The 12336-nt window shown below is 42.7% G+C and overlaps 1 protein-coding gene across 1 annotated transcript in view; it reads right to left on the reverse strand.

Moving 5' to 3' along the window:
- Window positions 1-4655, reverse strand: part of ITGBL1 (integrin subunit beta like 1) — a 216736-nt gene extending 212081 nt beyond the window's left edge. The window contains exons 1-2 of the mRNA XM_029210599.1: window positions 4325-4655; window positions 3183-3400 (exon numbers count right to left, since the gene is read on the reverse strand). Of these exons, the coding sequence (XP_029066432.1) occupies window positions 3183-3400; window positions 4325-4422 (316 nt within the window). The 5' untranslated portion in view covers window positions 4423-4655. The remainder of the gene's footprint in view (window positions 1-3182; window positions 3401-4324) is intronic.
- Window positions 4656-12336: the final 7681 nt, after the last annotated feature.

Here is a 12336-nt window from a genome sequence, read left to right on the forward strand (position 1 = left end):
TTTTTTTGCGGTACGCAGGCCTCTCACTGTTGTGGCCTCTCCCATTGCGGAGCACAGGCTCCGGACGTGCAGGCTCAGCGGCCATGGCTCACGGGCCCAGCCGCTCCACGGCATGTGGGATCTTCCCAGACCGGAGCACGAACCCGTGTCCCCAGCATCGGCAGGCGGACTCCCAACCACTGCACCACCAGGGAAGCCCCTGAAACTCTTTTAAGTGATATATTTCAAAAGTGATTTTAAAAGATGTTTAAGAAACCTATATTTTATTTAAGTGTAATCACAGGTATTCAGAGGGTTGTCCAGGATGCCTTGAAGTACTAACTGAAAGTTTGTTTTTATGCAACCAAACATTTGACTGTCCTCAAAGAAATGAGAACCAAAATGAGTGTACTCCTCATTATATAATCACACCCACAGGAACAATCACTGGGCCAGACCTTTATGCTACAGAAGTCCAAGGAAGATTCATGTGCCAGGAGCCAGTGGAGACTCAGAGAAACAGACCACCTGTGATAGTGTAAACGTCATCACTCTCAACAAGCGCAACTAAACTAAGTATGTCTCTTATGATTCACAGTGTAAGGATCCCAATGGACTTGACTTTAAAAGGGCATGGTGCATCTCCTACAGCTGCTCTGAGGCTGGGCCAAAATAGTTATCCTTACTTGACCTTTTGAGCTTTGGATCAATAACAGGCACAGACTACATTAACAAAACAAACTTGCTTTCACTGCATCAAATGACCAACAAATACAAAGCCAGCTTATGTATCTATCAATCTCTCTATCTTTCTATCCATCCATCTATCCATCCCAGCTCACCTTTTGTGCATCACAAAATAATGTGTTATGTAGACATATATAAGCATATTAATGTGTATTGAGCACTTGGTGCAAAACACTTTTCTAAGTCTTTTGCATATGTTAAACCTCACAACAATCCCATAAGGTAGGTACTTTATTATTCCCATTTTACAGATGAAGAAATCAAGGCTCAGGAAGTTTATGTAACTGCCCAAGTTCATACAGCTGTTAAGTGTGGGATTTGAATCCTGAAAAATCTCCCGCAGAGCCCATAGTCTTAACCACTCTACGAGACACTCCCAGAGCCTGATTTTGTTCTCTTCACGGAGGTGGGGGAAGTCTCTGGAAGCTACTCTATTTCTGGAAATCACCTATAGGGGCTTATCATAGAGGTAAAGGCCCAGGTGCACATAAAAACATAAAAGACAACCTGCTACATTTCTATCTTGCTGGCTATAATATAGGAATTATTTCTTGAAGACATAATTGAGTAGCTAAACTTGAAGCACAGAACAGGCAGGCAAGCAGGCAGGACCGCCAGATAGGCTGTGTGTAACGCTGTCCTCACTGCCCTTGCAAATGTAGCCAGCACATTCGCAGGGGCAGATTCTGCACCAGGCCTGGAGAGTAGGTGTCAATGAGAAACAGTCAGAAGAGGACGGAAAACGAACACAGTTATTTCATTCAGCCTTAAATAAAGAGACACATTTCACCTTCTACGGGAATGCACACACTAGCAAACAAAACCATGCATGACTCAGTGCCGCATTTTGTACCAAGGAGGAAGGAATGTAGTGACAAAGATGGTAGGAGGAAACAATGAATCATTTCCCATGGGAGGTAAACAAAAGTATACATACCATAGCATTAGTTTCACAGAAAGGGAACCGATCAGCTTCCTCAAAAGGGGAGTTTTATCTGGCAACCAAAACTAGCTCACTGGCTGAAAAACTGCATCTTGCTTCTTACTTTTCCAATGAAATGGCGATACAAAAGGCCCAAAAAATGTGTTCAGACTCATGATATTGAAGAGAACTTGCCAGAGGCAATCAAAGCCGGAGAAGCCAGGTAGCAGTTGAATTTGGAATGAAATATTAGACAATACTTAGCTTTCATTCCAAAGGGCTGCCCTTAATAACACTGCAGCTTGTGGGAGTGACAAAGCTAAAATAAGTTGTGGCATTCAATATGTTTGAAGGATTGAGCCGCAGCCTTCAAGGCTAAACAAACACTCAGAAGCACCTGTGCCCCTCCAGATTACTCATGCGACTATATTTTTTTTCATGGCCAAACAGCCTGCATATTAAGTATCCCCCCCACCCCGCACTTCTGGGCCCAGATGCCAAGGAAAAAAAAAAACATTTTGCTATAAACTGATTCGTGATCTCTCTGTTAGTGTTGGACTCTCATTCTCAGCTACACTGTGGGTAAAATAAGTAGATTTTTTTTTTTTCCTACATATTTGCCAAACCCTGGTGGGAAGGCACTATGTAGTCCTTTTACTGACAGAGTGTCTGGATCATTCACAATGACCTGATTGAGGTTCTTTGGCCCTAAGCAAACAGCTCGGTTATGTGACACTGGTTAGAGGTTAGGGGTATTCTCTATGAAGAAACAGCTTGACCCTTTCCAGTATCAGAATCCAAATCACTCCTTAAAAATGTGCAAGGGAAATGAATGTATTTTCACTCCACCCTTACAAAATACCAAGTTGCACCACAGCCGAGAAATTGGAGCCGCTAAAACAATACAAAAGCCATTGCTTCCAAGAAAATAGGGCCCTGCTTGTTTTTCGGATACAGTTTTCTGATATGTGCTTCTCTTTGTGAACTATATGCTAAGTATGAGAGGGCAAGTCCACGTTCAAAGACACAATCTGCTCCGCTGGAATTTAGGGAAATAATATTCCCCTGTGTTTCCTTGGTAAAAATAAAATACAGGCCAGAAACTAACACAAGATTGTAAATCAACTATACTTCAATTAAAATAAAATAAAATAAATACAGGCTTACAGTCTGCAAATATTATGATTAATATTCGTGATTAGAGTAGGAGAGCCCAGCGAAATAATTCCATTTACGAGGCAGTTGGGAGATTTGGTCCGTAATACGGAACTAAAAGTAGAAGCTAAGTGAGATTTATAATTAAGCGAATGAATCTTACACGTATTATTTCCACTGAAGTTTGGACCCCAGGGCGGAGACAAGCGTTAAGAGACATGATTCCAGAACTGGGGAGCAAAAGGAAGGCCTCCCCAGCGGCGATAACTTCCAGGGCTGTAGGAGGGGCCGTCCCCACCCCTCTCGCCCCGGGTGCGCGTGCGTCCCCGCCCCGGCGGGCGCGGTGGGCCAAGCGGAGGGGACAGCGCCGCCCCCTTACCTGCACAGGTGCTCCCGTCGTAGGTCTCGCACATCCACTCATGGCACTCGCACAGGGGCCCGAAGTACACGCCGGGCTCGCTCACGTGACAGATGCAGACCCCGCAGTCGCACCGGCCGCGGCCGTGGCACAGAGCGCCCCCTGGGGGCTGCCCGGGCGCCCGGCACCGGCGCTCCGACTCGGCCCGGGAGAGCCGGCACGCGGCGCCCGGGCCGCTTCTGCAGGGGCGACAAACCACAGCAGGGCCACGGTCAAGCCCAGACACTGCCCCTTCTGCTTGGGGCCCACGTTGCCTCCCAGGGTCCACCCAGAACCCAGATCCCAAACGGAGACGTGCAACCCCATGGATAGGACCAACGTTTCTGGGACCCCACGTTTCTCTGGGGACCAAGCTGATACCACCCACGGGCCATCCCTTAAGAAATGACCACGACCCAAAATGTCCAAGTGGTGACCTGCCCACCTGAGAACAGGACCGTCTTCCAGGTGGACTAGGTGATCCGGCCCTGCCTCTTGGCGTTTTGCCACTGAATCTTACATGCATATTTAAATACAAATTAACCCAAAGTATGACCCTTGGCTGACTTTTCAGTTCTCTTTAAAAAGTCCCATTGCTAGCTGGTGGCCAGGGGCAGTTATTTTATGAAAAATAAGAGATGAATATATAGAAAGAGCTTTACATGTTATGATAGCATAGTGCCTAATGCATTTTCAAGTTGCAATAAGCGATGCTTATGAACTATACTTTTAAAATGTAAAAGTTTGGTTATTGTGATGTGCCCCAAATTCTCTTTTAAAATGTAATGCAGAATGTAATACAGACCCCATGGAATAACTCTGCCTTATAGGTGGTGAGTACACCCAGGTACACATAGGATGGCAGATAATCCTCCTGATATGTATTGGAATAGGAGGAAACTATATATTCATTTAATGATTGTACTTTTCCATAGGAAAAGCAAAAGGACAAGGGTAAAGCAATACACAGTGTAGATGTAAGGAAAGGAATAGGAACAGGTTGAAAAGTTTATCCCGTGTCCAACTTCCTAACTGCTCTTGGCTTAGGGCAGCCGTCCTGAAGCTTGAGTCCTGCCACACAAAGCAGGGCAGGTCTGTCTGAAAGAAAAACAAATCAGGCTTACCTCAGGGATGGCGAGAAGCTTTGAGGAACAGCTGACAGCCCCGCGAAGAGAAGGGAGGACGCCAGCAGCAAGAAGTTCCGGAAGCCTACGGGACGCATGCTGAGTTTCCCGGCTGTGGAGGCCAGCAGAGCTGCTGCAAGGTGGCGCACACGGGGCCGGGTGTCGGGGAGGTTCGCGGGGACAGAGGTGCCACCAGCAGATGGCCGGGCAGAAGGACCCACAGACACCCAGGCGTGCAGGTCCGGGGCTCTCCCCGGAGCTGCAAGGGTGTGGATGAGCTGCCTGCTAGGATTTAGGCAGCAGCACTGCTCTGGGCGGGGTGCTGGTACGAAACCCCTCAAGTGGAGAGTCTAGGCAGGGAAGTAATTAGAAACAGTTGTACAAGCAGATGGTTTATTTTGCCATAAAAAAAAAAGAAAAAAAAATTCCTGTTCACAGATTTGAGAAAATCGTTTCTTTCTTCAAGTGCAGGCCCCAGAAATATTTGACAAGAGGATATTTGGGCTGGCTGATGTTAAAGGGACAGATAAAATAATCCCTGCGATGGGAAGGGGAAGGGGGAGGTTGGTGATGTCAAGCAAGAACACTTGCGGAGGGAATTAGTTTCACCACATGCTTTTCAAAAAGATGCACTGTTTGACTCTTTGAGGTATGAGTTGTGAGGGGCAAGCAAAATTGATAGATAGCACTTTTTTGGACTTTTGATCCTTTGTTTTAAATTATGGGTCTCTCATTTCTTAATCCTTTAAAGAGGGTGTCATGCTTCTAGTTGTTTGGGCCAGTAGTTTATCACACCACATTTTTTCTTAACTTGGACAGTTCAAACTGTAGTTGTCCCAAGTTCACCCTATTCTCCGCCATGGATCAAGTATGAGAAAATAAAATGTGTGATTTGTGTCAATGGCACTGAAGAATCATCAGTGTCATTTATGAAGCACATACTGTGTGCCAGTCACTTCATATATTTTATCTCCATTTGTGACAATAACCACACATTCGTTTACTCATTAGGCAAACACAGGTTTAGCATCTGTTAGGTACCAGGCTCTGGGCCAGATAGGGAATTAAGGAGACAGGATCCCTGCTCTCGGAATCCACTGGGCTAGCAGACATAAAACAAAATCACAAATATAAAAGGAAGGAAGGTTGAAAGTTACTTCTAGCTTAGCTCCAGGCATCTGATCTAATCAAAATGGTATTTGAGCTGAAGGCTGAAGGAGGAATAGAAGTAAGTTGGGTGGAAATGGGGAAGAGGTGGCAGAGAGTGGGGTAGCATTCTTATTCCCATTATAAAGATCAAGAAACTGAGGGCAAAGGATGACCTCTTGCTCAAAGTGACTGATTTGCTCAAATTCACACAGGCAGTTGGGGTTCAGCTGAAAGCTGTGAGCCCTCAAAGCTCCCACATTGTCCCCTCCATTGTGCGGTCATCTGGGAGAGGTGTTGCGGAAGGTTCTAGGGAAGGGAAGAAACATTCTCCCTTTGCCCTAAGAAGACCTTTAGACGCAGTGGATCCTCGTGAAATAGAACCATCCAAGCAGTGGCCCTGGTCTTAAAATCAAGGATCATATAACAGGATGGGATCTCTCCTGTCATTTACCTGAACAGATATAAGACCACCCCCAACATTTACCAAGAAGGCAAAAGGAGGTCTGAACAGAGCCCACACTTTTTCTCCTGCTTCACCAGACTCCGTCTGTACCAGAAGAGGCTCTGCCTGGGGTACATCCTTAGCCCAGGCAGCTAAGCCTCCTTCAGAGGCTGACCCTTGGTCGACCCTTGGGCCCAAGCGTGTACACGCTGGTGGAGGGATCTGCCATCCGGAGGACAGACTGGGGAGAGGTGTGCAAAGGCCAGAGAGTGGTCTGGGCAGGGAATTCTGGAGTCATGGGTACCCACAGTGTGGTTTAGAAGGAGCCGCAAATGCTCATTGGCAGGTGCCCTGGATCACGTGAGCTACTCATCCTGTAGGGGAGGAGGTATGTCTGGAGAAGAGACAGAGGGAGTCACTAAACCAGTCATTTCCGAAGTGTGATTATCTGTGAATGAGCCGCAGCAGCAGCAGCAGCGCCTGGGGACTTGCTACAAATTAAAGTTCTCAGCCCCACCCCCAGACCTACAGAAGCACCGGCTACATTTTAACAATACTGCTGAGAACACTATTTGCACATCATATTTGGGAAGCTTTGCAAGCCCCGGGGCCCAGGGCTGGGGCCACGGATGCCTGGATCTAAGGATGGTAGCCACACTCACTCCTAGCTCAACTCCTGGCATCCTGTTCCTTCCTGGCCACGTTGTAACTCTGTGAGGACGTAGGAACAGGCTCTCCTGCCAACATCTGAAAACCTTGGTGACTCAGAGAATATGGGAACCATAGAAGGGAAGCATCAATTCCAAAGCCTCACTAGGAATTTGCAATGAAAACATGGAACTTTTAATAAATGAGTCATGTATTACTTTTTGCGTATTTTCTGAGGGGAAAAAAGGAATCGCTGTGGAATAGGGAACTGGTGTTTGAACATTTCTTTCAGGAATTAAAACATTTCTTTTAATCTCCTACAGTGTGCCGTGCAATGAGGAATATTATCATGAGCAGCGTGCAGCTGTGAAGCAGAGATAGTATGTTCTAGGTGACTGAAAGTATTGAAATATTCAGATCATTATATCACTGCGACTCAGAAATAACATTCCCAGAAAGTTGAAATAGTTATATTGCAGCTGAGTTGGTAACTCAGTAGAAAGTCTAGGATCCACACAAACTCTGGCAAGATAAAAGAAAATAACTTAACATTTTCACTTTTTAGCAAACTTTGATTTAATTTTTTTCTGCCAAAGTACCAAATATCTTGGAACGACCTACTTTCTTCCCTCTCCTAGTTTGCAGAAAACTGGAGGACACACATCTCTTGAGGGCCAATGTGGAAAGGACCCAATTGCTGTGTGAAAGGTCCTGGGTTTCTCACTGGCCCCAAAGACCCTGTGACAGCTCTGGGGGAAAGGCCTGGGGGGTGTCCTAGTATCTGAAACCAAGCTCAAAGGGGTTGAAAACATCTTAATCCTTAAATATAGTTCTGAGTCATCAAGTCACAAACTCATAGAATCTGGGGTTCAAGAGATATTTTAAAGGTCGTCTAGTCCAAAATTAAATTTATTGACAATGTACAGCACCCCTGCCAAATGATTAGGTACTGAGTCTACTCGGTAAGAATGAAAACTCAGGGAAACACACCCTTCCTGAGAGCAGCTCTGAAGTTTTTACCCCTTGGATCCAGATCTGCTCTAAGAGGTCTTTGAAAATAATGTCCTGGTCATGAGCTGCTTAAAATATTTTAAGATGTCTAATATATGTGTTCCCCAGGCCCACCACCTGTCCACATACTCCCCAAATAATTCTACCCTTTTCAAGATATACATCACCATTTCCATCACCTCTTCCTTGTGTATTACACTGTCAAGCCTCCAGTAGCCTGGTTTCCTGAGCGTTTTTGCTTTGTCTGGTGTGGATGCTTCTGTAAAGCGTGGCAGGTACCACTGAGACCATAAGGTAGGTGTGGTTGAAAGTGCGGGGAACTGCTGTTTGGGAAAATGGGCCTTGTACATGAGGGCAGAGAAAGACTGAAGAAAGGCAGACCATTCCAGATGGCTAAGGGGCAGGTGTCATAAGCAAGGGAACTTACATATGAGGCTTGTCTTGGATGATTCAGAATGAGTAGATCTCTGCACCTGCACACCAATATCTTAAAAGTTTATTCAGAGGCCTTAACGGAGCATATACGGTCCAGATGGTCTTGACGACACGTTGCTCTCTCAAGGCTGCATCCTTCTAAAGGGCTCTCGCTGTGGAAAAGTGGACAGAAGGTACACTCCAAGGGCAGAGGAGGAGAGGAGGGGCCTCTGATTTCCGAGGTCCAGCTCACAGGTCAACTGGTGGTCACATCCTCACCTTGACCTCTACCAACTGGAAACAGCTGGGTGCTTTCACCATTCTTATTTCATATATTATATTTCTGCTAATAAACTGAAGATCACATTACCTTTTTGACTGTCTCATTACTCCAGTCGTGTGCTTTTACAAGTGTATGTGCCCCAAATAGAAGTCAATATTTATCCTTGTTAAATTTTATTTAGGCTCAGTTCTTTTATCCAGACAGTCAGAATCATTATGGATACAGATTTCATATTTCTCTCACCCTTTCCAAAGTAAATATGATGAGCATGCTTTCTGTATCTTTCTCCAAATAACTGATGAGGTAGTTGAAAAAAATTAGGCTGAGGACCAAGCTTAGGAGAGACCTTTCTTCAAGACAATAAGAATTCCTTTATCAGCACATTTTGAATATGAAATCTAACCACTTACCAGTGTCCTGAGTTGTATGGAATCAGCCCATGTCTTCATTTTGTTCACAAGAATGTTATGAAAGTTCCCATCAGTTGCCATATTAATCTTAGTTTACCAGGTAAAACTTGGGCTTTTACATGTTTTTGGCAGGGCCTAAAACAGTACCCAATACATATTATATACTCCATACATATTACATTTCTGTCATGAATAAATTAATTGGAAATGATGCACAATATGAATAATAGATCTAGGAGTCAACAAAGGATGCAGGTGATGTAGAGGATTCTGGATCATTTGCCAGGTGGCATTTGCAAACTTTAGTATCCTCCTACCATCATGCAGATACAACACGAATCCAAATAAAACCAGATCCTCTTCCTATATTCCCAATTTTTATTAATTATATCATTTTACTGAATTCTTATAGTCTTTATTCTGAGAATTATTTTTGGTTCCTCTCTACAAGTTACCTGGATTGTCCAGTAAATCACTGAATCATGTTGATTCCTCCTGCTTCAACATCTTTATTTTTACTTTTATTTTGCACACCATTGCCATAGCCTCCAAACTGGCCTCACTGCATCCAGTCTCAGAGTTTTGTGTCTTTCCTTATCCCACTCCCTAAGAGGTCTTTCTAACATACAGTTTTCATCACATTCACTCCCTGTTGAAAAATATTTAATAGCTCCCCATTGTTTATAGTATAAAGCTCAAATACTCTAGCACTTCATAGAAGACACTTTATGTTTGGTATCCATGGTGGATGCCCCATCCAGATCCCCTCCCCAGGGCTTATGCACCCATCCCTTGGCTGATGGCAGTATCAGCCGCTGATGGCTCACAGCTGCACCCCTTGCTGGAAATTGCCCTAGGCCTCAGGAACAGCCTCCCCTGAGGCTGATCCCTCAGATCCAAGATGGTACCCTAATCCCCACTTGCAACAATATGGACATCCTAACACACCTCCCTTATGGAAATTGTAGAGCTGGATAGCTCCATCATTGTGATTCTCGTCGACAAGGCAGAAAAAGTCTCAAAAATTGAAGACAGCAAGATGTGTGAGATGTGAGGCTGAGCAAGATTTTTCAGAAGTATTTATTGGTTTACTTATTTGTTTATTTATTTATTTATTTACTGTTCCCTTCCTTCTTTCTTCCCTTCCTCTCCCCCTTCTTTCCTTCCCTCTTTTCTTGCTTCCTTCCTTCTTTTCTTCATTCTTCCTCACTCTGTCTAAAGCTGCCCTCCAGACCAAGCACCCTTTATTCTGTCTTATTTTTTTGGCAACCCTTCCCAGGATCTAACATTATGATTTTCCTTTGTTCACCTACTGTGTATAATCTACCTCTCCCCAATTAAATACAAGTTCCATGAAAGCAGGGACTTTGGCTCCCTTGTTCTTGGCTGTCACTCCAGTGCCTGGCACAGAGTAGCATCTCAATAAATATTTGCCTAGAGAATGATTAAGTGAATGAATGAAAGAATGACTTTTAAAAGTTTGATACACCTTGATTAGATGCAACAATTTGATCTAAAGGATGGTTTTTCAGGTTTAATGGAAGGGAAGAATTAACACACCATTATGAGATAAATTAAGGCAATTAAAATATAAAAATCATCAAGAAAATTATATTTGCCATGAAAAAATCAAGAAAGATAATCTAGAGTCAGGTAATCAATAGCTCTTACTGATCTCTCCATATATGTGCCACACGAATTGTTCAATCACTTAGAGTCAAGTTTGAAGTAAAAAAAAAATCACAATTTCACTCAAAACTCACTTGGATAATATTTGCAGCTAAAAAGAAATGTCCAGGTTTTCAAATAGTAAAAGATACATCAAAGCTTTCAGGAAGGCTAAATATTTTGGGGCAGCAATAAAAATAAGTTTCAATTTCCAACAAAAATAACTTTTCAGCTGGGCCAGAGTTGTGGAATAAAAAGGTGTCTAGTTAACATCTTTTCCAGGCATTACTGCAGAACCAGAAACATTTTTTTTCCTCCCACGTAGTAAAAACACCTGGAAATATTAGGCACTTCTGGGATAAGAAATAATCTTTCAGTCTTCTGAATATTTTTACAGTTCTGGTTGATGCGGAAGGGAAATTTTGGGAAAAAAATATAGAGATAGTTTTCACTGACTTCAGGGGAAAAAGATTTATCACTTCAATATTATTTTACCCTGACTAATAGACTGAATTCTTAAAGTCATGCTCAACGGTTAATCAGTTAATAACAACCGGGAAGATAAAATCAGGAGCCCACAAGTGGAGAGAACACTGAACTGTTTGTTCAGAGAAGGGTTTCTGATGCTGGCTCTGCCATCCACTAGCTGCCTGATCTTGGCTGGGTTCCTTAACCTGTTGAATTTCAGGTTCCCAAATGGCGTGGGTGAAGGGAACGTTGGTTTTCCCCAATTCTAAATTTCTGTGATTAGATTTTCTTTGTATATTTGTCCAAAGTCTTCCAATAATAAAGGGGGAATATGAAATAGATATATATATACATACGTGTATATATATATGTATATAAATATATGTAAGTGAATGTAAACAAATATATATATTCACTTACATATGCACATCTATTAGAGGTGGAAATGATAGAAAGTTGTATTTAGTCTTCTGGTAATGGACATTTATGTAGCTAGTTAAAAAGAAGTTAAAAATATATTTCATTTATGTGTATTTTTATGTGAACTCTGTGCTGGTTGGTGCCTTTCTCACTATGCAGGCTGGTCAGTGACTTAGCCCCTCAGCTTTCTCTTCATCATAACTACTCACGGTTTTTGTGCAGTGTACATCATACACTACCCTGTTTTAAAACTTATATTTATATGACTGTTTCCATTATTTTCAATATTATTCCAACAGGAGAAGAATCCATTCAACATAAATCAGCAAAAAAATAAGCAGTCTAAAGGCACATTATCTAGGTGAAGAGAGATGCTTGGCAGCCCCTGAGTCAGGGACCCTGAGTGTGTTTTCTGAGACACTGATAAGCATAATAATAATTGATAGACATTGATAATAATAATAATAAGTGTATAAACGCTCAGATCAGAGATGAATATTTTCCCACAATAATATGCAACTTATAAACTGAAATTATAGCTATAAAAAATATTAGGTGGACTTTGATGTAATATGTTTGACTAGGCAGCTTGCAAACATTTTCTTATTGTGATGAAAATTGTCAGCAAACCTTTTTATTTTCATAAACAATGAAGAAATTCAGTTTTACAGAAATTTTATTTGATAAAAGCCTGGTAATCAATCTAGATAAATTACTGTAAATGGGATATGAATTAAATTGCTTTAGGAAAAAGGAGAAGGATTAAATGAGGTCAGTAACCAAAAAGAATAACTGAGTAGCTGAGTAAGAACTGGGATGATAAAGCCAGTTGTGGAAGAGACAGCAGCTCATTATCTTGTCTTTGAGTAACTCACTCGATTTCTTCTCCTTTTCACCTTCTGCTTTCCTCTTGACCTCGGCAACACCCTAAATTTTACTTGCCTTTCAAGCTCTGGTTGAAATGGTCAAACAACTCATTCTTTTAGTTAATTTTGCACCTAAATCAGTTGCTTTGGCATTGTAGATTAAAATGAATCTTCCCTTTTAACAGTTCTTGAAAACCTAAATATCTTTAATATTGTCCTGATGTGTTGAAAGG

Source organism: Monodon monoceros, unplaced genomic scaffold, assembly GCF_005190385.1.
Source record: "Monodon monoceros isolate NGI ecotype Baffin Bay Population unplaced genomic scaffold, NGI_Narwhal_1 Super_Scaffold_8, whole genome shotgun sequence".
Classification (NCBI taxonomy): Eukaryota; Metazoa; Chordata; class Mammalia; order Artiodactyla; family Monodontidae; genus Monodon; species Monodon monoceros.